Source organism: Cherax quadricarinatus, chromosome 38, assembly GCF_038502225.1.
Source record: "Cherax quadricarinatus isolate ZL_2023a chromosome 38, ASM3850222v1, whole genome shotgun sequence".
Classification (NCBI taxonomy): Eukaryota; Metazoa; Arthropoda; class Malacostraca; order Decapoda; family Parastacidae; genus Cherax; species Cherax quadricarinatus.
In genome coordinates, this window is record NC_091329.1 from 26,599,298 (window position 1) to 26,626,321 (window position 27,024).

At 41.1% G+C, this 27,024-nt stretch overlaps 1 protein-coding gene across 5 annotated transcripts in view; it reads left to right on the forward strand.

The window, feature by feature from the left end:
• Nucleotides 1-27,024, forward strand: part of Brms1 (breast cancer metastasis-suppressor 1-like protein) — a 95,896-nt gene that overhangs the window by 3,956 nt on the left and 64,916 nt on the right. For all 5 annotated transcript variants that reach the window (XR_011392902.1, XM_070092206.1, XM_070092205.1 and 2 more), the window contains exons 2-3: nt 2,669-2,759; nt 18,960-19,167. Coding sequence is in view for 4 of the 5 variants with exons in the window: in XM_070092206.1 (XP_069948307.1) it covers nt 2,669-2,759; nt 18,960-19,167 (299 nt within the window). In the remaining variant the exon portion in view is untranslated. The remainder of the gene's footprint in view (nt 1-2,668; nt 2,760-18,959; nt 19,168-27,024) is intronic.

Consider the following 27,024-nt stretch of genomic DNA (forward strand, 5'->3'; position numbering starts at 1 on the left):
TGCATCGAGTGTCGGATTTATCAAATGTCGATGCCATCGAATATCGGGTCCACTGTATTACACTTACCTTCCATTTTGAATTCTCATTCACAAAAATAGAAGATTTACATTACTCTATTTTCTGGATAATTAATTATAACCAGGAAAGATTGGTCATGATTTACATCATCCCAGTAATTGAATCAGATCTATTTAAAACCCATTAAGCAAACTTGGGGTTTTAGGAGGGCCTTGCCCATTCTCTTGAATTTCGACAAAAATAAAATGCAGTGGACCCCCAGTTATCATAATTAATCCGTTCCAGAGAGTGTGACTAAAGTGAATTTGACGATATCCAAATTCATTTTCCCCATAAGAAATAATGTAAATCCAATTAATCCATCCCAGACACCCAGAAGTATTAGAAAAATTTTTTTTTTACATGAAATATACATTTACCTACACAGAAAACAATGAGACATGAAGGATAAAACAATAATAACATGACACTTATCTTTATTGAAGACTTGTTGATGTATGGAAGACGGGAGGAGGGGAGAGGATGGAAGAGTTACTATTGTTTGGAAAGGGAATCACCTGCCATAAAGACTTCAGTTACCAAGTCCTTTTCTGGGGTTGCTTCCCTTCTTTGTTTTTTAATGCCACTAGGACCAGCTTGAGAGTCACTGAACCCCTGTCACTCAAAAAATTGTTCCAGAGAGCTCTGTTTCTGGCGTTTCCCTAAAATGGGACACGACATAGTCATTGTACACGTTGCCAACACGGCCTGTAACAGCTTTGTCAGGGTAATGTTCATCCATAAATGTTTGCGCCTCACTCCACTTTGCACAAATGTCCTTAATCTTTGAAGAAGGCACCTTCTTCCATCTCTCTTCTTCCTCCTCCTCTGAAGCAATTTCCTGAGCTGTGGTCTGTTGCTGTTGCAGATGAAGGGCTTGCAGCTCTTCAGTGGTTAGCTCTTCATTGTGGTCCTCCATCAACTCTCCCACACCCTTGACACTAACATCCAACCCCATGGAATTCCCCAATGCCACAATACTTTCCACAACTGCCATAGGGTTGTCAGGGTCAGCCCCAAACCCTTAAAAATCCTTCTCTTGGACACATTCTGGCCACAGTTTACTCCAAGCAGAGTTCAAAGTTTTGGATAAGGTTGCTTTAGTGGCTGAAATTTCTTTTGGACTGTTTTTAAATTGGAATTTGTTGAATTTTGTGTAAAATGGAAAAATTATTGACTTCTATGTACTTCCTGGGGAGTTCTGATAGTTTAAAATAGGACTCAAAGTGGGCAAAATTGCCAATGCATAAATTGTGCCCAGGCAGCCAACTTTGCACCTGCATCATTGTGTTTTCTGTGAAATTTTGCAATTTTAATGTCATTACCTTCAGAAAAAGAATCTACAATTTCAGAAGATAAAATTATTATTATTATTAATTTTTTTTTTTGAAGAGTCATGACTGTCATTTAATTTTAAGGGGTTGCAACAATGAAAGGGTTAAATTTGTGGTTCTTGAACAGTCTCCACCTAATAAATTTGAGTTCTCTATACATATATATAGAGTGATCATACACAAAGTATGAATGCATTTGGGAAAGCTAACTTTTGTAATTCAATTATAGAAATTAGAGTGATAAAAATACACCTGTGTGATAGGTAGGTCACGATCAGAGCAAAAAATGAATTGTGAACCGGCAGAAACACTGACTAGAGGTGGTATAGGAGAGGACCTGCAGTATAGGCTTTTTATAATGTATTCATATCCAACTTAGTTTGTCAACAAGGTGATGAGAGTTAAATAACTTCCTTGCTTATAGCTGCTTGAAGCAGTCGACCATTGACTCTCACAAGGACAGGTTGTCTGCTCCTTACGTATTATTGTATGTACTAAACTCTCTCACAAACTTTTGACACTGATTCTTTTTTGGATTAGCTGGATATTCTTTCCAGCACTGATGATGGACAAAGACTTTAGACTTGTTGGTGAACTCTGTTGCCAGTTCAGCTAGTAGATTCCCTTTCTGCTAATGGACTTTGTCACATTATTGTCTGTATGGGGAAACAGTTGATGTTTCCTTTAGGCCTTGTTAAGTTTATTCTATTTATGCGATAGAGTGTGGACATTGTACTCAGTTGGCTCCAGGTCTTGGTGTTATGAAGATGTTCCACTCCATACCCACTGGCTGACAAATCACAGCTACTTTCTTTACACATGTCTTTTTGTGGAAGTTTGCCATTTTCCTGAGTGATGGAAATAAATGGTATAAAATACCAACACAGTGGAAATATAAACACTTAAGCAGTATAATGTGATCCTTTATTGACAACGTTTCGCCCATGCAGTGGGCTTTATCAAGTCACAAACAGGTCTGATCAGATCTGTTTGTGACTTGATAAAGCCCACTGTGTGGGCAAAATGTTGTCGATGAAGGATCACATTATACTGCTTAAGTGTCTATATTTCCTGAGTGATTTAGAAATTGTCTCCTGTGATGCTTGTAGTCTGTTTCTGCATTTTTTAATGATCTACTAAACTTAATTTCTTCAGACTTCACTTAATTTATGCAGGCTTGATACAATCTGTTGTGTGTCAGTGTAGATATCTGTGATGGGACACTGCCAGTTTTCATATGATTACTATAGTATGTTAGTGTTTGTTATACTTGCAGAATTGGACGAGGAGGAATGTGATAGACGGCGAGGGGAATATCTCACAGATCTCTCAGATTTGGAACGGCAATTTTCTTTGCTCAGAGAACAGTAAGTAAATTCTTTTTAGCCAGTAATCTAGTTGTAATCTTATTTCCCAGCTGTATCTGAAGGATATCTGAAGCATGCTTCTGGGGATCAATGCCTCTGTGGCCTGACCCCAGACCTGGTGGATCAAGGCTTGATCTACTAGCCTGTTACTGCCATCTGCATCTAGCTCAATTTATACAACAGTCTGGCTAGTCAGGAACTGATTGGAGGAACTTGAAGACACTCAGAGATTTGTTGGTTATTTCCCTTATCCATGGAGGGAGGGTGTTGAAGAGTCAAGAACTTCTTGACAGTGTACTAATCAAACCTTTGCTTTTTATTGGATGTATTTCACACTGGCAAATCTCTTATTGTTATTCAGGGTGATTTCAATGTGCAGGTTTGGGACTAGTCCCTCCAGGAACTAGTCCCAAACCTGCACATGTACATACCTGCACACAACATCTTTTTTACCTCTGTCCCAAGGAATACAATTTAAGATGCTTCAAGCATTCCCAGTAGTTCAGAGGCTTGATTGAATGTAGAATGGCAATGAAAGTTCTATGTATGTTTTCCAGCTGAGCAATCTCTCCTGCCTTGAAGAGGGCCATTAGTGTACATTAGTTGTCTAGCCAGTTTTGAAAGTTTAAGTCATTCAGGATATCATTTTCCTTGCTGCAGCAATGGCATTGTTGTCATCCTTGAATGTAAGAGCTGAAATTATTACACTTAAATCTCATGCATGAAACTTCCATTTTATTAACCCTTAAACTGTCCGCACGTAGGTCTATGTTCACGTGCGGCGGGCTCCAAATGTAGATCAACGTTTTATTTTTCATTCCTTCAAATTTGGTGCGATAGGTTTGATTTGCCTAGACATGAAAGAATGGGTCTGTGCACTCAGTGTGCACATTATGAAAAAAATTGGGGACCACTAAGTACTTTGTGGGAGCACCAGTTCAATTGAGCACCAGCTAGAGCAAATAGCATGGCAAACACCAGTGATTCACTGATGTCATGTCATATTACACTCACACTTTAAGAGGAAAGTAAAAAATAGGTTAGATAAATGCATGAGTGGGTGTGGGTGGGTGTGAGTTGGACCTGACTAGCTTGTGCTACTGGGTCAGATGTCGTGCTCATTCTTTCAGTGGATGTGACCTGACTAGGTGAGTCATTGGTCTAAGCTGGGAGGTGACATGGACCTGCCTTGCATGGGTCAGTAGGCCTGCTGCAGTGTTCCTTCTTTCATATGTTCTTATGTATTCGGCTGGCTGGCTGGTTGGCTTTGGCTGTCTCTATCTGTCTATAACTCTGTCTATCTGTCTATCTATATCTCTATCTATCTGTATCTGTCTGTATCTCTGTCTCTCACATGTACTCATAAATACAGTTATTATACACAATGTAAATTACCTAGGATAACCCAAAAATTCCAGGCCAAATGCTATACAGTGTTTGTAGATCTTTCATTTTTCTTTCAACGTACCAGCCGTATCCCACTGAGGTGGGGTGGCCCAAAAGGAAAAACAAAAGTTTCTCCTTTCAAATTTAGTAATATATACAGGAGAAGGGGTTATTAGCCCCTTGCTCCCGCCATTTTAGTCGCCTCTTACGACACCCATAGCTTACGGAGGAAGAATTCTGTTCTACTTCCCCATGGAGTGTTTGTAGATATAAGACATAAATAAATATGATGCAAATAATAGCAGTGTCACTTGCTCAGCAGTAGGGAGCGGCACATAAACCACAAACCAACAGGTTTACAAGCCGCTCCATGAGACATAGACAAGCAGATGGAAAGACAGACACACAGACAGACAGAAAGACAGATAAGCAGAACTAGACAGATAGATAGACAAACTGACAGACAGGTATACAGAGACATGTTTGTGTGCAAAAGTAAAAACATATAAAGGCAAGGTTCCCTCCAGCAAGGCACATTCTGACCCTTGCCATAACACCATTCTTCAAGGAGTTTCATACTCCAGCGTGTCTAAAACATTGCTGGGACCTATAAATACTTTGTATATATTTTTAGACAATAGTAAATAACCAGGGCAGGTGAAAATGTTCACCTGTCAGTGTGATTGTTACTATTTCAGTACATAATATTAGTGTCAGAACAAAGATTGGCTATGAAATCACAAGAACTATTATAAATTTTAATTATCAGAACAAAAATTATATAAATTAAAATAAAAATAAGAAAAAAAAGGTAAATCGGCAACGTGTCTGCAAGTGGCAGGACTGGATGTTGCCGTCAGGTGAGCATCCGGAGACAACTTCGTGCTCTTATGTCTCGGTAAGTACTGGTCCTAATATTTTTTGGGGGGTTTTATACCACACAGAAAATTGCCCTCTTTAGTTTAAAAACAAAAAAACGATTTTTTGATTTTTCAAAATATTCGGAGTGCCACGCAGATGAATGTAGATCTACGTTTGAACAGTTTAAGGGTTAAATGATTTGAGTTTGTCCTGTAGTGCTACCATCTTTATTTCTTTCATTCTTCCTTAGCGGAGTAAACAAAACTTGTCCTGGTTAACCCTTTAACCCGTAAACGGCCCAAACGTATATATACGTTTTTACCGCTAGTGTCCCAAACGTATATATACGTTTTATTTTTTCTGCCTTCAAATTTGGCACAATTGACCCGAGATGCCTTGTCAGCACTGAATGGGTCCTAACACTCAGTGTGTGCGGTATTAAAAAAATCTGGGACCACTTAGTACCTTGTGGGAGCACCAGTTCAAATGAGTGCCAGCTAGAGCAAACAGTGCAGCAAACACCTGGGATTCACTGATGTCATGTAATATTAACAGTGGCTTTGAGGTGGATGTGGCCACAAGTGGTCGAGGAAATATTAAAAAAAGAAACTCGATAATAACCCATGTGAAGTATTGTGCAACACCCTTTCAGAATGTCTTATAACCTATGCCCTAAGTAAAGAGAAACAATTCTGACTGGCTGACTGACTGACTGACTGGCTGACAGGCTGGCTAGCTGGCTGGCCAACTGTGTGGTGGCCAGCTGTGTGGCTGGCCGGCTCCTGGCGGCCTGGCTCTGTCTCCGTTTGTCTGTCTGTATCTATGTCTATCTCTGTCTCTCTGTCTGTCTCTGTCTATCTTTGGCTCTGTCTATCTCTGTCTCACAGGTACACATAATAAATACAAGTATACATAGTGTAAATTACCTAGGATAACCCAAAAAATCCAGACAAAGTGCTATACTCTGCTTGAAGATGTGAGTAAATGCGATGACGCAGTCTTGTGGCTCTCTCTGAGACAGGGAGCTAGACGGATAGACAGGGAGCTTGACAGACAGACAAATAGACAGACTTGTGTACCAGCGAACCCTAATCTTTTCTTATTAAGTTTATCACTGCATCCCGCGAATGCTCATCAAACCTCAGCTCTTATCAAATGTTATCTCATCTTATCATGTCACTTTCAGGGGTGGACTTTGTTTTTCATGCTTCAAGGGAACTTATTATTTTATTAATATTATGTATTCTTCTCCTCCTCCTCCTCCTCCTCCTCCTCATTATTATTATATACTTCCACATATCCAAAACATTGCTGGGACCTATAAATACTTTGTATATATTCCAAAACAATAGTAAATGACCAAGGCAGGTGTAAATGTCCACCTGTCAGTGTTTGTGACAATTTGAGTACAATTTCAGTAACTAATACTAGTGTCAGAACAAAGACTGGTTATGAAATGACAAGAACTACTATAAACTGTAATTTTTTTTTTTTTTCTAACAAGTTGGCCGTCTCCTACCGAGGCAGGGTGACCCAAAGAGAAAGAAAATACTTTCATCATCATTCAACACTTTCACCTCATTTACACATAATCACTGAAATTGTAATTATCAGAACATAAAAATTATATAAAATAATATGAAAAATAGAAAAAAGGTATATCGGCAACACTTCTGCAAGCGGCAGGACACGATGTTGCTGTCACGTGAGCATCCAGTGCCAACTTCTCGGCCTCATATCTCGGTAAGTACTGACCCTAAATTTTTTTGTTATCCTATAACACTTACAAAAATGTGTTCCTTTTTTTTTTTTCAATAAAAAAAAAACAGATACTGTATTTTTATTTTTCAAAATATTTGGGGCATTGGGGTAGTGAACGTATATATACGTTTGGACCGTTTACGGGTTAACTCTGGTAATACCCAGGATTAAATTTCCTATGTGTGTGTGGGGGGCAAGACTTTGAAAAAAAAATTCTTACATATTCAAAGAGTGCATTTTTATGAACTGAGTAAGACTAAAAGAAGTGAATTATGATAATAACTGAAGACTGATGTTGATGTTGGTGAAAAAATGATCACTCAGCCACAGCAGCATAAATGTGTCAATGATATTTACAATGCCCCATGAAAATAATCCAGACCTCCTCTTTATTATTGTGAAAATCTTCAAAAAGCAATACAGCCTCTCCACACTTAACGATGGAGTTCCGTTCTTAAGACCACGTCATTAAACAAATTCGTCGCTAAGTGAGGAGTATGCTATAATGGTAGTGGGTTTGTGTCAACTATCTTTGATATTGTTTTAATGTCACCTTTGCACCATTTATAATATTTCTGATATATTTTTAAATGTTTATACAATAGGTACTGTACGTATATTGAAATAAACAGAATAGAGGAAATTAGGAATGAGGTCTGGACTATCCCCTGCCCACTGTAAAACCTCAATATTTTTCTCAGCAAGCCACTTGGTTACTTTTTTTTGGCCTTGTGATGGGGCACTATTATATATAAGGTGGCTCAGCTGTGAATTTCAAAGATATTCAGCAGGTGGCCCTTGAGAACGGTGATGTAGCAGTTGACATTCATTGTAACATTTAAGGAAAGTACAACTTCCTCACTCCACGACCAAGTAAACCACTAAAGCAACCCCAAACCATGACAAATTATGGCTGTTGTATGGAACTCACTGTGTGAGCAGGGTTGTATCTGCTGATAGAGGAGGGGTGCCTCAGCCTGCTTTGATCTTGAATGCACTGAAATGAGGATTCATCTGACTACATGGCCTTTTTTTTTTTATCCAGTCATCAGCACTCCAGTACACTTATTTCCTGGTAAATTGTCAGCATTCCTTCTTCATACAGAGTGAGAGTTGGGGTGTCCTTGAAGCAGGCAGAGGTCTTGTCACAGTCAGTGATGGATGCACTAAATTGAGAGGTCACCCAGTAGTTCAGGATGCATTTCTTTGAGCAGTGATGCAGTCTGTTACAAACACATAAGAAGTGTTTGGCACAGACTCATTAGGTGTGATATCATGAGTCAGGAAATCAGTATTTTCCTCACCAAGATCTTAATTAAGAGGTTTTTGGGGTTGGGGTGTCGTCTCGATAAACTCACTTGCCAGGTTAATTTATAGTGATTGTAGGTTTGAAGTTTGACCTTGTCCAGCCATTCCATGTAGTATTTTTAAGAATCTGCTGGGTAGATTTCAGTTACTTTGAAAGCTGATTGATTATTCTTTTCATTAAACCATTAGTGTCAAATCCTGCCAAGTTTATGAATTACTGAAAGTTGCCTTTTGCAGTGGCTCATGTGCCCTGGTTTGGTGAACATTTTTTGTCAGCTCCTGTTCATAAAAGTTTTTTGATGCGTTGAAGCAAACAACATCAAGAGGCTGCAGTAAATCAGCACAGTGAACTGGCAACCTTAAGACTGGTGTTTTCTTTCAGTGTCGGAAGTATTTGTATGATGGCCATTAAATAAATTTCAGTAAAGGGCATTTGTGTTTTAATTTTTTCCATGAACTTCTCAACTAATGCCTGTGGTAATGCAACCGTTGTTGATAAATTAGACATATGTGCAACTCTTGGGTATCTTTATTGAGGAAACGTTTCGCCACACAGTGGCTTCATCAGTCCATACGTAGGAGAAACTTGAAGAACAGGAGGAGAATGAGGTAATCAGTCCCTCAACCTTGAGTCGATGTGTTCAGTCCATCAATCTTGAATAGAATACGGCATATGAGCTGAGAAGCAGCTTATAAACCGTATGGCAGGAGAGGTGCAGCAGTCATAGGTGGTGTCACATTTGTTCAATGTGGAAGTAGGTCGTGCCCAAGAATTAGGCAAGCGAAGAATTCCTAAGTCTTAAGATCCCAAGAAGTTGCAGTGTCTGACAGGTTTGTAGATGAATGGTTCAGAGAACCGACATGTTGATAAATTAGACATATGTCTGACAGGTTTGTAGATGAATGGTTCAGAGAACCAACATGTTGATAAATTAGACATATGTATAATTTATCAACATGTCGGTTCTCTGAACCATTCATCTACAAACCTGTCAGACACTGCAACTTCTTGGGATCTTAATACTTAGGAATTCTTCGCTTGCCTAATTCTTGGGCACGACCTACTTCCACATTGAACAAATGTGACACCACCTATGACTGCTGCACCTCTCCTGCCATACGGTTTATAAGCTGTTTCTCAGCTCATATGCCATATTCTATTCAAGATTGATGGACTGAACACATCGACTCAAGGTTGAGGGACTGATTACCTCATTCTCCTCCTGTTCTTCAAGTTTCTCCTACGTATGGACTGATGAAGCCACTGTGTGGCGAAACGTTTCCTCAATAAAGATACCCAAGAGTTGCACATATGTCTAATTTATCAACATGTCGGTTCTCTGAACCATTCATCTACAACCGTTGTTATTGACTGTTTCAGGCAGTGCTTCCTCACTAGATAAAAGGAAGGTATTAGAAATCTCTGGTGATTTTTTTTATTTATTATTAACACATCGGCCGTTTCCCACCAAGGCAGGGTGGCCCAAAAAAGAAAAACTTTGATCATCACTCACTCCATCACTGTCTTGCCAGAGGCATGCTTACATTACAGTTATAAAACTACAACATTAGCACCCCTCCTTCCAGAGTGCTGGCACTGTACTTCCCATCTCCAGGAATCAAGTCCAGCCTGCTGGTTTCCCTGAATCCCTTCATAAATGTTACCTCGTTCACACTCCAACAGCATGTCAAGTCCTAAAAACCATTCTTCTCCATTTGCTCCTATCTAAGATGCTTACGCACGCTTGCTGGAAGTCCAAGCCCCTTGCACAAAATACCTCCTTTACCCCCTCCCTCCAACATCTCCTAGGCAGACCCCTATCCCTCTAGTGATGTGGGAAGGAAAATGATGGAATCATATCTTGATAAAGGGCATACATTACACACTGACTACTAATACACAACATCCTTCACTCAGTGATTTCCTGCTGGTGAACATGACAGACATGTATGTACGGTGTATGGGACATGAAAATGAATTTCCGAGTTCAGTGCAGGCATTAGAGGCAGTGAAATTCAGGTGTCTTGTGCCATGACATCGTGGGATTTCAGTGGCATCACGAACATGATGTCACTGTTAAGTAAGTTTATGTAGGCACAGGTGCACGTAAGTACAGTTGTCATATATAGTGTAAAAATTATGGAAGTATAACTAAAGACTTTGAATTAGGAACCCCACAGGGAGGTGTGCTCAGTCCCACACTATTCAGTATTCTAATTAATGCCTTACTTAATGCTATGCCTAGCCAGCCCCATCATTATATGATTAGTTTTGCTGATGATATAATGATTCACACCACCGGATTCTCCAACACCCAAAACATCCTTAACCATGTATTAGCCTCGTGTCAGGACCTGGGTTTGATAATCTCTACTGATAAAACAAAGATACTCAATAGGTGTCCTCCTAGACAGAGAGGCACAGCTTGTCAGATCCAGTTGCATGATGGGTCTCTTCTAGAATATGTAAGCAGATACAGGTATCTAGGCTTTGAGGTTCCACTGCTTGGACCTGTTGTAACGAGACTTTGTCGCCAATAAAAAGAAAGACTGAGAGCACTTAGAGTTGTGGCAGGGTTTCACCCCAGGTATGGTGCTAATGTTAAAATTGTGAAAATTATATTAGATAATTGGTTGATTATGCTGCACCACTACTTGCTCTTGTGTCTGACTGGAAGCTTGAAGGGCTGGAAAAACTGCAGAACGAAGCATTGAGGATCATTTTAGGATGCCCTCGCACTGCCAAAATTTTAAATATGCAAAAAGAACTTGATATCCCAAGCATCAGAGATCGTGTTACTGAAAGAAATATCCTAATTGGGGTTAATATGCTCAGGCAAGCTCATTCAAACCCCTGCACAGAAGCCCTCCAAACTTTCTTCAGCACTGGTGAACACTCCTCCAGATGGATCGAAAAAACTGGTACCAACCTCCGCATGAATCAGATACATGATCTATGTCAAGTAAGGCAACAGCAGCACTTCTCCACTCCATGGGATATTACCCCATTCCAAACTACCATTCCTCCATTTCCCCCCAAACTACTTCTTAAATCACAGCCAAAACTTCACCTTGAAGCCAAACATGATGCCTTAAGCTGTATTGATAACTTAGTCACACAGCACACACTCTTGCAAATTATTTATGTTGATGGTTCTGTTCACCAATCTACTGGTGCAGCTGGTAGTGCTGCTGTTGTCATACAGAGTGATGGTTCTCTTAAAGAAATTGGAGCACGCATTAATAATTGGGCCTCTACCCTTCAGACAGAACTGTTTGCCATATTCCTTGCACTCAAATGTGTCCATGTATCTAAGATTGACACTTTAATTGTAACTGATTCTCTGTCATTCATAAATGCTCTCAACTCATTAAGTATAAATTGTGGCATGCTTGTGTCAGAAGCCAGACATAGGTATGGTAAGATTATGGACAGTGGAGTCAGAGTGCACATGCTGTGGATTCCATCTCACATTGGTCTTCAGATGCATGATAAAACTGATAAATTGGCTAAGCTGTATGCTCTTAAAGAGGGGGTAGATTGCAATCTTGGCTTGTCAGTTAGCAGTTTGAGAACAATAATACGAAAAGAACTTCAACTGAATTTTATTGACTTAAGACTTGGGGAGATTGACACCAGTGAGTCCATCTATCATCATCTTATCATGCAGGAGGAGCCACATGTCTATGGTGCATCCAACAAAATAAGCAGACTCTTGGATATCACTACCGCCCGGCTCCGGCTGGGTTACAAGTATCTTTGGCAGGTTAAATCACCACCACCAGATGTAGACCAGATGAAATGTAAACTTTGCCAGATGGACTATTGTCACACCTTGCGTCATTATGTACTGGAGTGCGATAAAATTAATGAATTTAGAAACAACTCACTCAGAAATGTTCAAGAAATGGCAAAGTATTTTATCCACAGTGGTATATTACAGAACATTCTGGAGAAATACCCTGACTTTGCTCCCTGTAAATAAAGCATTACCATGTGCGCGCGCGCGCGTGTGTGTGTGTGTGTGTGTGTGTGTGTGTGTGTGTGTGTGTGTGTGTGTGTGTGTGTGTGTGTGTGTGTCTGTGTCTGTGTGTGTGTGTGTGTCTGTGTCTGTGTCTGTGTCTGTCTGTGTGTGTGTGTGTGTGTGTGTGTGTGTATCTGTCTGTCTGTCTGTCTGTCTGTCTGTCTGTCTGTCTGTCTGTCTGTCTCTCTCAACAATCAGTATTTGCACCAATAACTCATTACAGTTGTGACCGGGTGTGGAAGTGTGAATTGCTTATTACTCTATAATTTGTTCATGATCGTAGCCATGTATAAACGTAAGTAACGATTCTTACAGGATTCATTACTTTTGTAACTTGTGAGTTCATTACCTTTATACCTAGTTCAGCTATGAAAACTTTGGGGGCCCAGTCCCTGGACCCATTACGTACCTCTGTAATCTGTAAATACCTTTGTAACTTGTCATGATTGTGACCAGACCTACCTGGAGTTCATTACCTTTGTAAATTGTGATTTCATTACCTTTGTAAATTGTGAGTTCATTACCTTTGTAACTTGCTCAGCTATCAAAACTTTGATGCCCAGTCCCTGGACCCATTATGTACCTCTGTAATCTTTTGACCACCGCCCACAGGATGGGTATGGGGTGCATAATAAAGATATTAAACTAAATCCACCAGCTTGAAATGAAAAACAGGAAAGGTGAATAGAGATATGACTGAAACTATTTTAAGACCAACTACTGTCACAGAATTACATGACAATATTCATTTAGTGGATAAAAATGACATGCAGAATGGGTGTGTTGATTGTGTCCAGAAGAGTTACAAGTGGTATACCTGGAGGGTGTTCTGGGGGTCAACACTCCCAAGGCCAGGTCCATGACCTGGCCTCACAAGTAGTACATGAAAGTTTTCTTCCATCTTATTAACATTGCAATGTTGGATACATACAGTATGTACCAGGTCAAGACTGTTAACAGACCACCATATACCCACTACTGTTTCTGTCATCAGACAATAAAGAAATTCCAGGTCACACCACCAGCACAACATGCACTGCCATACTGATCACCAAATTCCCTCTTGTTTGAGGTATGGTGATCACTTTCTAACTACACATCCTTCTACAGAGAAGAAGTATGGTCTCAGAAGAGATGTTATGTTCATGCACACATGTCTAGGCATCCAGCAACGTGTGTATATATGTTAGAACAGTAGGACTGTGAAATGAATAGACGTGTGTGTGTGTGTGTGTGTGTGTGTGTGTGTGTGTGTGTGTGTACTCACCTCACCTAATTGTACTCACCTAATTGTGGTTGCAGGGGTCGAGACTCAGCTCCTGGCCCCGCCTCTTCACTGATCGTTACTGGGTCCTCTCTCTCTTTGCTTCCTGAGCTTTGTCATACCTCTTCTTAAAACTATGTATGGTTCCTGCCTCCACTACTTCACTTGCTAGGCTATTCCACTTGCTGACAACTCTATGACTGAAGAAATACTTCCTAACGTCCCTGTGACTCGTCTGAGTCTTCAGCTTCCAGTTGTGACCCCTTGTCCCTGTGTCCCCTCTCTGGAACATCCTATCTCTGTCCACCTTGTCTATTCCCCGCAGTATCTTGTATGTTGTTATCATGTATCCCCTGACCCTTCTGTCCTCCAGTGTCATCAGTCCGATTTCCCTTAACCTTTCCTCGTACGACATTCCCTTGAGCTCTGGGACTAGCCTTGTTGCAAACCTTTGTACTTTCTCTAACTTCTTGACGTGCTTGACCAGGTGTGGGTTCCAGACTGGTGCTGCATACTCCAGTATGGGCCTAACATACACAGTGTACAGTGTCTTGAACGATTCCTTATTAAGGTATCGGAACGCTATTCTCAGGTTTGCCAGGCGCCCGTATGCTGCAGCAGTTATTTGGTTGATGTGTTCCTCCGGTGATGTGCTCGGTGTTATGGTCACCCCAAGGTCTTTCTCCCTGAGTGAGGTCTGTAGTCTTTGTCCACCTAGCCTATACTCTGTCTGCGGTCTTCTTTGCCCCTCCCCAATCTTCATGACTTTGCATTTGGCTGGATTGACTTCAAGAAGCCAGTTACTGGACCACATGTCCAGCCTGTCCAGGTCTCTTTGAAGTCCTGCCTCATCCTCGTCCGAGTTAATTCTTCTCATCAACTTCACATCATCTGCGAACAGGGACACTTCAGAGTCTATTCCTTCCATCATGTCGTTCACATATATCAAAAATAGCACTGGTCCTAGAACTGACCCCTGTGGGACCCCGCTCGTAACAGGCCCCCACTGTGATACCTCTTCACGTACCATGACTCGTTGCTGCCTCCCTGTCAGGTATTCCCTTATCCATTGCAGTGCCCTCCCTTTTACATGCGCCTGATCCTCCAGCTTCTGCACTAATCTCTTGTGGGGAACTGTGTCGAAGGCCTTCCTGCAGTCTAGGAAAACGCAATCTACCCACCCCTCTCTCTCGTGTCTTACTTCTGTTACCTTGTCATAAAACTCCAGGAGGTTTGTGATACAGGATTTGCCTTCCATGAACCCATGCTGGTTTTCATTTATAATCTTGTTCCTTTCCAGGTGTTCGACCACTCTCCTACTGATAATCTTCTCCATGACTTTGCACACAATACATGTCAGAGACACAGGTCTGTAGTTTAGTGCCTCGTTTCTGTTTCCTTTCTTAAATATGGGGACTACATTAGCTGTCTTCCATTTCTCAGGTAGTTGCCCAGTTTCAAGGGATGTGTTGAAGATTGTGGTTAGAGGCATGCACAGCATCTCTGCTCCTTCTCTAAGGACCCATGGGGAGATGTTGTCCGGTCCCATCGCCTTTGAGGTGTCAAGGTCACTTAACCCTTTGAGGGTTTTCGTCGTACTAGTACGTCTTACGCGTAGGGGTTTTTGACGTACTAGTACTCATAAATTCTAGCGACCTCAAATCTAGTGGGAGAAAGCTGGTAGGCCTTCATATGAAAGAATGGGTCTATGTGGTCAGTGTGCACAGTCTAAAAAAAATCCTGCAGCACACGGTGCATAATGAGAAAAAAAAACTTTTTCCATTTTTTTTTAATAAATCAGCGACTTTGCAGTGTATTTTCGTATGGTATTTATTGTTGTATTCTAGTTTTCTTGGTCTCATTTTATAGAATGGAAGACATATTACTGAAATTGAGATGATTTTGACTGGTTTTACGATGAAAGGTGCCTTGAAATTGAGCTCAAAGTAGCAGAAATGTTCGATTTTTACCAAACTTCAAAAGTAAACAAATCGTGCCAAGCGTGCAATACACGTCAACTGGTGAGTCTAATATTCTTTCACAAGTGCACCAATAATATTTATACCATTTTTTACACTAATGCAGTAGTCTGCATAACAGTAAATCTTATATTTTTTGTGAGAATAAAAATTCAAAGTGGAAAGCAAAAGAATATAAGAGGGGCCTTGAGACGTGACTAATGACTAGAGGAAATGTCATTTTAGTGCCAGGAATGTCTTTCTTGTTTATTCTGGACCCTATTCCGAAATTGGCATCTTTTGAAATTTGTGTGAAATTGGCAAAATTGCTAAATTCTGACCACTGTACTGGATAGTTGAATTTATAAATGGGTGGTTTCTTGCACCCATTCGATAGAAAAAATGGAGTTCTAGCGAAATATTCATGTTTTTTGTCGACTAGTACAGTGAAATTGGCCGAAAATGGGGCTCAAAGTGGGCAAAATCGCCGATCCGTAAACATCGCCGAGACCGCTAACTTTGCGAGAGCATAATTCCGTAAGTTTTCTATCAAATTTCAAACTTTTGGTGTCGTTATGATCGGGAAAAGATTCTCTATCTTTTCGTAAGAGAAAATAATTTTTTTTTTTTTTTAAATTTGGCCGACCCTGAGAACGAGTTTCGGAGAGGGCCTGTCGACCCTCAAAGGGTTAAGAGCTTCTTCACCTCCTCCTCAGTTGTTCGTATGTCATCCAACACTTGTTGGTATATTCCCTCTTGATGTTCCCTTCTGTGCTGTCTTCCCACAGCCCTTCCTGTCTCTACTGTAAAAACTTCCTTAAATCTCCTGTTCAGCTCCTTACATACCTCCTGATCATTTCTTGTGAGTTCTCCACCTTCTGTCCTTAATCTGATCACCTGGTCTTTGACTGTTGTCTTCCTCCTGATGTGGCTATACAACAGTTTCGGGTCAGTCTTGATTCTCGATGCTATGTCATTTTCATACTGTCGCTGGGCCTCCCTCCTTACCTGTGCATACTCATTCCTGGCTCTGCGACTGATCTCCCTATTTTCGTGTGTTCTCTGCCTTCTGTACTTTTTCCATTCTCTATTGCACTTTGTTTTTGCCTCCTTACACAGTCGGGTAAACCAGGGGCTCGTTCTGGTCTTCCCGTTGTTGCTGTTGCCCTTGGGAATAAACTTTTCCACTGCCTCCTTGCATTTTGTTGTTACATATTCCATCATTTCATTTACTGGCTTTCCTGCCAGTTCTCTGTCCCACTGGACCTCCCGCAGGAAGTTCTTCAACCCTATGTAGTCCCCTCTTTTATAGTCAGGCTTTTCCCATTCAACTCCTGTTATTCTCTCCACTTGCAGCTCTACTATGTATTCAAAGCACAGAACCACGTGGTCGCTAGCTCCTAGGGGACTCTCATACTTGATGTCCTCAATGTCTGAGCTGCCCAGGGTGAACACAAGGTCCAATCTTGCTGGTTCATCCTCCCCTCTCACTCTGGTAGTGTCCTTAACATGTTGGTGCATGAGGTTTTCCAGCACCACGTCCAACATCCTGGCTCTCCATGTTTCGGGACCCCCATGTGGCTCCAGGTTTTCCCAGTCGATCTCCCTGTGGTTGAAATCCCCCATAACCAGCAACTTTGCTCTGCTGGAATGAGCTCTTCTTGCCACCTCAGCAAGTGTGTCCACCATTGCTCTGTTGCTCTCTTCATATTCCTCTCTTGGCCTCCTCCAGTTCTGTGGTGGATTATACATCACTGCAATGACCACTTTGTGTTCCCCAGACTGAAGTGTACCTGCTATGTAGTCTCTTTCTCCCGTCTCATCTTTGCCTTCCATTTTCTCGAATTTCCATCTGTTTTTTATGAGCAGAGCAACCCCACCTCCCCCCCTGCCCCTTCTATCTTTCCTCATGATCTGGTATCCTGGTGGGAAGATTGCATCTGTTATTGTCTCCGTGAGTTTTGTTTCTGTAACGGCTATGATGTCTGGGGACTTCTCATTGATTCTTTCTTGCCATTCCTCATGTTTATTCGTTAATCCATCTGCATTTGTGTACCAAACCTTCAACTTCTGTTCTAATACTGTAACTGTGGTGCGGGGGGTGGAAACAGAGGGACCGGTGTGTGATGGTTGGTTTGGATTGTTCAGTTGCCTTGGGGGTGTCGTGGCTGGAGTCCTTCTGCAGGTGTTTCTGGGGGGTGTGCTTGTCCTTCCATTTGATCCTGGGTTATTCTGCTCTCCTTTTTCATTTCCTCCCATTTCTCCTTTCGTTTTTGAACTCTCTCTTTCATCGTCTTCCTTTCGTCCTGTGTTCTGTCTCGATCGAGGTACACACTCCGGAACTCCTGCTTGCCTCTCAGCCGTGCTTTCTCCTGCAGGATCATGGTTCGGGTTGATTCTGCCTTGAAAATTACTTTGAGAGGCCGATTCCTTTTCTTTGTGAACCACCCAATTCTCTGAAAATTTGCCACCTGGGTCATGTCCCCCTCGCCTATCACCTTCATGATATCTTCAATCGCTTTTTTCTCCTCCTGCTTTCTTTCATCATAAGTTTCCCCTTTAGCTTCATCTAGCCCATAGACAAACACGGATCTCTCCCTTTCCACCTCCCACTGTGACTCCCATTGCATCCTCTGATGTGTTTTAGTTTCTTCCCGTGGAGTGTTCCTTCCTTCAGTCCCTTCCCTAGTTATGGCCCCTATGCTTCTTGGTTTGTCCTTCCTGCTCACCTGTTCCTGGCCCCCACAGGTATCTGGTAAGGTCCTTGCACATGTCCTAGTTCCTTCAATGTCTTCCAAAATCTCATTCTGTCCTAGTGTGCTCCCTGCCTTTGTTTTGGCCCCATGTGGGTTTGACAGGACCTCTGCATACAGTTTAGTTTCCATGCTTCCTTCAGACCTGTTGTCTGTGTTTGATGTAGCCATTGCCAATGCTACTTCTGTAATATCTCTGTGCTGTGTGTGTGTGTGTGCATGTGTGCATATTTACTTTTTTTGTGCAGCACTGTTTTGCAAATAATATTCTGCTGACACTTTTAATGCAATTGTTGTGTTGTATACAAGAGCTAACCATAAGGACAGTAGACTAGAGTGTCATAGCCTACATAACTTACTTGAAAATGCTAAAAATTAGAAGAAAGTAAAAAAAAAATGTAAATAAAGTGTAGTACACAGCATACAGCAGTATTTGATGATGTTGCTGTCATGGGGTCAATGACCTCCATCTTTACACCTTCATATCTCACTAGGTACTGATATAGATTTTGTTTTCATTGTTTTATATGCATGGAAATGTGTCATTAATTTTTTTACTGTGATGCTGAGAGCATTTTAATTTTAGGGGTTGTGATAGTGAAAGGGGTAACAACAAGCCTCTAAGAAGTTACACAGTATGCACACCTACATAATATGGGAGAGAGTATGGCCTAACAATGGATACACACACAAAATGATTTCCTTACAAATGGTAATCAGTAATGCCTATGTTATTATTTACCTCAACATACCTTTTTTTTTTTTTTTACCTCATTTGACTACTTTATATACTTTATATTACAATAATATAATTGTTGTATACTGTATTATAGTAATTATATTTGTATGTAATTATTGTATGTTTAAATATTTTATCGCTGCAGACTGTACCGTGAACGAGTTACTCAAGTTGAAGCTAAGTTGGATGAAGTGCGAGTGGGAGAAGCTACAGAGTATCTTATGCCACTGGAGGAGCTTCAGGAAGCTCTGCGTGTCAGGTTGGAAGTGGCTTGTATCCTTCGTCAGTTACGCCTCCAGAACATCAGTAATAAACATGAAGCTGAACTTCTGGCCTCTAAACAAAACTTTGAGGTTCGTGACTCTTTTTATAATTCATTAAGGATGAAAATACTAAGATTAAAGAATAATAAGGCACAATATCGTGACTGGAACAATACACAAATAACCCACACATAGGAGAGAGGAACTTAGTTGCAAAAGAGGAGAGGAGAGGAAAGTGTAGACAATATTTCAGTCCTTGGCCCAGTTGTAAGTCACTACTGAATGAGACAATGCAAAGAAAACTGGATCACAAGTCAGATGAAGAAATAAGAAAAATGAGAAGACAAGTTAAGTACAAAAATGCTGGAAACAAGTCAAGTGACGAGAAAATTGAAAGACAGGTCAGGTGAAGAAAAATTCCAGAAGACAGGTGGCAAGGTGAAGAGAAAGCTAAGGTCAGGTCAAGTCTTCTGCAGATTACAGCATTTGCTCTCTCAACTGTAGCAGGTCCTGCATTTTGAAAATAAAAATAGTCTTATGGTTTGAAAAAAACCTGTTTCTCTTAACTAGAACTACATAAAGAAAATTGAAATCCAGAGAAAAATTATAATTTTATAGTGTTGAAGCTGGTAAAATATAGTCATTTATTAGCAACAGTGGAGTAAATGATAATTTATTAACATCAGTGGCATAAATGACCATTTATTAACAACTTGTGTAAATGATCATTTATTAACAGCAGTGTAACAGTATACAGCAGTATTTAAATTTTACAATTTATTAAGGTAAAATTATGATTTTTTTAATTTAATGTGCTTAATATTATGTACACTAGGCCTTAGACAGGGATGTGTGATGTCACCATGATTGTTCAATACAACCTCACCTCACTTAGTGACGTACTCATTTACTGATGACAATATCAATGATGGTCGACACAAACCCACTACCATTATAGTATGTTCCTCACTTAGCAATAAATTCGTTTACTGACGTGTTCTTAGGAATGGTACTCCGTCGTTAAGTGAGGAGAGGCTGTACTGTATAAACATTTAAAAATATACTAAAAATGTCATAAATGGTGCAAAGGTGACATTAAAACAATATCAGAGATGGTTGACACAAATCCACTGCCATTATAGTATGCCCCTTGCTTAGCGACGAATTCGTTTACCGATGTGGTCTTAGGAACAGAACTCCATCGTTAAGTGAGGAGAGGCTGTATATTTATAGATGGTGTTGTAAGAGATGTGAATGCTTGGGTGTTGGCAAGAGGTGTAGGATTAAAAAATAAAGAATCTAACACAAAGTGGGAGTTATCACAGTTGCTTTTTGCTGATAAGACTGTGCTTTTGGGAGATTCTGAAGAGAAATTGCAAAGGTTAGTGGACAAATTTAGGGGGCTATGTAAAAGAGGAGTGATTGGTGGAATGATGAAGTAAAGGGTGTGATAAAGAGAAAAAGGTAGCTTATGAGAGGTATTTACAAAGCAGAAGTGTTATAAGAAGAGCAGAGTATATGGAGAATAAAAGAAAGGTGAAGAGAGTGGTGAGAGAGCGCAAAAGGAGAGCGGATGATAGAGTGGGAGAGGTACTGTCAAAAACTTTTAATGAAAATAAGAAAAATTTTTGGAGTTAAACAGGTTAAGAAAGCCTAGGGAACAAATGGATTTGTCAGTTAAAAACAGAGTAGGGGAGTTAGTAGATGGGGAGATGGAGGTTTTGGGTAGATGGCGAGAATATTTTGAGGAACTTTTAAATGTTGACGAAGAAAGGGAGGCGGTAATTTCATGCACTGGCCAGGGAAGTACAGTGGACCCCCGCATAACGATGGCATCACATAGCGATTATTTCGCATACCGCTTACTTTAATTGCAAAAATTTTGCCTCACATACCGCTTAAAAACCCGCTTACCGATTTTCTTCCGAGACGCGTCCAATGTGCGGCCTGAGCCACGCTCACATGTTCCGCCGGTGGCATTGTTTACCAGCCAGCCTCCGCGGTAACATCCAAGCATACAATCGGAATATTTCGTATTATTACAGTGTTTTCGGTGCTTTTTCTGGAAAATAAGTGACCATGGGCCCCAAGAAAGCTTCTAGTGCCAACCCTACAGCAATAAGGGTGAGAATTACAATAGAGATGAAGAAAAAGATCATTGATAAGTATGAAAGTGGAGTGCATGTCTCCGAGCTGGCCAGGTTGTATAATAAACCCCAATCAACCATCGCTACTATTGGTGGTACAGCTGCTGCTGCTGCTGCTGCACTGTCAGCTGCTGCTGCACTGTCAGCTGCTGCTGCTGCTGCTGTAGCACCGTTGTTGGTGTGGCTTATTGAGAATACCAAGAAACAATTAACCCCAGAGGATTTGCCACCCAGGATAACCCAAAAAAGTCAGTGTCATCGAAGACTGTCTAACTTATTTCCATTGGGGTCCTTAATCTTGTCTCCCAGGATGCAACCCACACAAGTCGACTAACACCCAGGTGAACAGGGAAAAATGCCTGGAACTAGTGCTCATATTGGTGAATTTAAAGCCAGCAAAGGTTGGTTTGAGAGATTTAAGAATCGTAGTGGCATACACAGTGTGATAAGGCCTGTTCTGGAAGAAAATGCCAAACAGGACCTACAGTACTCAGGAGGGAAAGGCACTCCCAGGACACAGTGTCTCATCAGTCATTGCTGCATCTTCAATAAAGGTAAGTGTCATTTATTCTTCATTTAGTAGACTAGTACATGCACAATATATACTGTGCATGTACTACTCTACTATTGTGCATGTATCCTTCTCTTTGTGTGTGGGAAAATGTATATTTCATGTGGTAAAAATTTTTTTTTCATACTTTTGGGTGTCTTGCACGGATTAATTTGATTTCCATTATTTCTTATGGGGAAAATTCATTCGCATACCGATTATTTCGCATAACGATTACCCCTCTTGCACGGATTAAAATCGTTAACCGGGGGTCCACTGTATACCATCATTTAGGAGTGAAGAAGAGCAGGATGTGAGTGTGGGGGAGGTGCGTGAGAAAATACGCAAAATGAAAGGGGGTAAAGCAGCTGGAACTGACGGGATCATGACAGAAATGTTAAAAGCAGGGGGGGGGACAGTGTTGGAATGGTTGGTATTTTTGTCTAATAAATGCCTTGGTGGTATTTATTATTAAATGCCTTGGTGGGATACGGCCGGTGTGTTGAAAGAAATGTATGAAAGAGGGGGAGGCACCTAGGGATTGGCGGAGAGCATGTATAGTCCCTTTATATAAAGGGAAGGGGGACAAAAGTGATTGTAAAAATTATAGAGGAATAAGTTTACTGAGTATACCAGGAAAAGTGTACGGTAGGGTTATTATTGAAAGAATTAGAGGTAAGACAGAATGTAGAATTGCGGATGAGCAAGGAGGTTTTAGAGTGGGTAGGGGATGTGTAGATCAAGTGTTTACATTGAAGCATATATGTGAGCAGTATTTAGATAAAGGTAGGGAAGTTTTTATTGCATTTATGGATTTAGAAAAGGCATATGATAGAGTGGATAGGGGAGCAATGTGGCAGATATTGCAAGTACATGTATATGGAATAGGTGGTAAGTTACTAAATGCTGTAAAGAGTTTTTATGAGGATACTGAGGCTCAGGTTAGGGTGTGTAGAAGAGAGGGAGACTACTTCCTGGTAAAAGTAGGTCTTAGACAGGGATGTGTAATGTCACCATGGTTGTTTAATATATTTATAGATGGGGTTGTAAAAGAAGTAAATGCTAGGGTGTTCGGGAGAGGGGTGGGATTAAATTATGGGAAATTAAATACAAAATGGGAAGTGTCACAGTTACTTTTTGCTGATGATACTGTGCTTATGGGAGATTCTAAAGAAAAATTGCAAAGGTTAGTGGACGAATTTGGGAGTGTGTGTAAAGGTAGAAAGTTGAAAGTGAACATAGAAAAGAGTAAGGTGATGAGAGTATCAAATGATTTAGATAAAGAAAAATTGGATATCAAATTGAGGAGGAGAAGTATGGAAGAAATGAATGTTTTCAGATATTTGGGAGTTGACGTGTCAGCAGATGGATTTATGAAGGATGAGGTTAATCATAGAATTGATGAAGGAAAAAAGGTGAGTGGTGCATTGAGGTATATGTGGAGGCAAAAAATGTTATCTATGGAGACAAAGAAGGGAATGTATGAAAGTATAGTAGTACCAACACTCTTATATGGGTGTGAAGCTTGGGTTGTAAATGCTGCAGCGAGGAGGCGGCTGGAGGCAGTGGAGATGTCCTGTCTAAGGGCAATGTGTGGTGTAAATATCATGCAGAAAATTCGGAGTGTGGAAATTAGGAGAAGGTGTGGAGTTAATAAAAGTATTAGTCAGAGGGCTGATGAGGGTTTGTTGAGGTGGTTTGGTCATTTAGAGAGAATGGATCAAAGTGGAATGACATGGAGAGCGTATAAATCTGTAGGGGAAGGAAGGAAGGGTAGGGGTCGTCCTCGAAAAGGTTGGAGGGAGGGGGTAAAGGTGGTGGTGTGGGCGAGGGGTTTGGACTTTCAGCAAGCGTGCGTGAGTGTGTTAGATAGGAGTGAATGGAGACAAATGGTATTTGGGACCTGATGAGCTGTTGGAGTGTGAGCAGGGTAATATTTAGTGAAGGGCTTCAGGGAAACCGGTTATTTTATATAACCGGACTTGAGTCCTGGAAATGGGAAGTACAATGCCTGCACTCTAAAGAAGGGGTTTGAGATATTGGCAGTTTGGAGGGATATATTGTGTATTTTTATACGTATATACTTCTAAACTGTTGTATTCTGGGCACCTCTGCAAAAACAGTGATTATGTGTGAGTGAGGTGAAAGTGTTGAATGATGATGAAAGTATTTTCTTTTTGGGGATTTTTTCTTTCTTTTTAGGTCACCCTGCCTCGGTGGGAGATGGCCGACTTGTTGAAAAAAAAAAATGTAAAAGAAAGAATTTTGAAAGATAACATAGGAAAAAGCAATAAAAAAAAATGTAAAAGAAAGAATTTTGAAAGATAACATAGGAAAAAGCAATATGATGAGGAGTAACAAAAAATTTAGGTATTGAGAGATTGGATATCGGAGTGGATATCAGAATGTGTTCAGATTTTTAAGAGTGGACTTGTCAGTGGACAAGTCTGTGAAAGACAAGGTGAATCATTGAATTGATGGGGGGAAAAAAGGTGGGTGATGCATTGAGGTATCTTTGGAGACAAAGAATGTTATCCATTGAGACAAAAAGGGGAGTGTATGAGAATATAATAGTACCAAGACTCTTATATGGGCATGAGCATGGATTGTGAATGCTGCAGCAAGGAGAAGGCTGGAGGCAGTAGAGATGCCATGTCTGAGGACAATGTGTGGTGTGAATATTATGCAGAGAGTTCACAGTTTGGAGATTAGGAGGAGATGCAGATTACTAAAAGCATTATCCAGAGTGCTGAGAAGGGGTTGCTGATGTGGTTTGGTCACTTAGAAAGGATGGAACAGAATAAGATCTGTAGGGGAGGGAAGGTGGGTCAGGGGTTTTCTTAGAAAAGGTTGGAGGGAGGGGGGTAAAGGAGGTTTTATATGCAAGGAACTTGGACATACAACAAGCGTGTGTGAGTGTATTAGATAGGACTGAGTGGAGGCAAGTGGCTTTTATGATTTGACAAGCTGTTGGAGTATTAGCAAGGTAACATTTTTTGAAGGGAAACTGGTTAGCTGCACTTGAGTCCTGGAGGTGGGAGGTACAGTGGACCCCCGCATACCGTACGCATTGCATACCGTTCAATCCGCATACCGCTCGCTTTTATCGCAAAAATTTTGCCTCGCATACCGCCCAAAAACCCGCTCACCGCTCTTCGTCCGAGACGCGTCCAATGTGCGCCCTTAGCTAGCCTCACATGTGCCGCCGGTGGCATTGTTTACCAGCCAGCCTCCGCGGTAACATCCAAGCATACAATCGGAACATTTCGTATTATTACAGTGTTTTTGGTGATTTTTTCTGGAAAATAAGTGAGCATGGGCCCCAAGAAAGCTTCTAGTGCCAACCCTACAGCAATAAGGGTGAGAATTACTATTGAGATGAAGAAAAAGATCATTGATAAGTATGAAAGTGGAGTGCGTGTCTCCGAGCTGGCCAGGTTGTATAATAAACCCCAATCAACCATCGCTACTATTGGTGGTACAGCTGCTGCTGCTGTTGTACCACCGTCAGCTGCTGCTGCTGCTGCTGTAGCACCGTCAGCTACTGCTGCTGTTGTACCACCGTCAGCTGCTGCTGCTGCTGTAGTACCGTCTGCTGCTGCTGTAGCATCGTCTGCTGCTGCTGTAGCATCGTCTGCTGCTGCTGTAGCACTGTCAGCTGCTGCTGCTGTTGTACCACCATCAGCTGCTGCTGCTGCTGCTGTAGTACCGTCTGTTGCTGCTGTAGTACCGTCTGCTGCTGCTGTAGCATCGTCTGCTGCTGCTGTAGCACTGTCAGCTGCTGCTGCTGTTGTACCACCATCAGCTGCTGCTGCTGCTGCTGTAGTACAGTCTGCTGCTGCTGTAGTACCGTCTGCTGCTGCTGTAGCACTGTCAGCTGCTGCTGCTGCTATACCACCGTCAGCTGCTGCTGCTGCTGTAGCATCATCTGCTGCTGCTGTAGCATCGTCTGCTGCTGCTGTAACATTGTCTGCTGCTACTGTAGCACTGTCAGCTGCTGCTGCTGCTGCTGCTGTAGCACCGTTGTTGGTGTGGCTTATTGAGAATACCAAAAAACAATTAACCCCAGAGGATTTGCCACCCAGGATAACCCAAAAAAGTCAGTGTCATCGAAGACTGTCTAACTTATTTCCATTGGGGTCCTTAATCTTGTCTCCCAGGATGCAACCCACACCAGTCGACTAACACCCAGGTGAACAGGAAAAAATGCCTGGAACTAGTGCTCATATTGGTGAATTTAAAGCCAGCAAAGGTTGGTTTGAGAGATTTAAGAATCGTAGTGGCATACACAGTGTGATAAGGCCTGTTCTGGAAGAAAATGCCAAACAGGACCTACAGTACTCAGGAGGAAAAGGCACTCCCAGGACACAGTGTCTCATCAGTCATTGCTGCATCTTCAATAAAGGTAAGTGTCATTTATTCTTCATTTAGTAGAGTAGTACATACACAATATATATTGTGCATGTACTACTCTACTATTGTGCATGTATCCTTCTCTTTGTGTGTAGGAAAATGTATATTTCATGTGGTAAAAATTTTTTTTTCATACTTTTGGGTGTCTTGCACGGATTAATTTGATTTCCATTATTTCTTATGGGGAAAATTCATTCGCATACCGATCATTTCGCATAACAATCAGCCCTCTTGCACGGATTAAAGTCGCTATGCGGGGGTCCACTGTATAATGCTTGCACTCTGAAGGAGGGGTGGGGATATTGCAGTTTTGATGGGCATCTGAACTGTAGTATCATCATGCTTCTGGCAAGACAGTGATGTAGTGAGTGATGGTGAAAGTTTCTTGTTTCCTGGGTCACTCTGTCTCACTGGAATACTGCTGGTGTGTTAAAAAAAAAGTATTGCCAAAAATAATGGGATATAATCAAGTCGGTTATTTCTCATTAAATAAGTTTTTATTTAGGTTTTGTGTTGTATTTTGATGTTGAGGGCACCCAGGTGTTATGGGCATAAAAAAACCACACCATATTGATGTAATCTTGGATAAGTCAACAGAAGTCATGTAGTGTGACTAATTATCCACTGTTATTGAACAGTTTGGTCAAAATCCACTGTTAGTATCATCAAATTGTAATACAGTCATTCCTCACTTAGCAACGTACTCATTTACTGACCATTCAGAGTTACGACCAGATATCCGACCTATATGCAAACCGAAGTAATGTATATTAGAGCTGATTTCCTCTGTTCTGTTTATTACAGTATACGGTACACTACTGTATAAATATTCAAAAA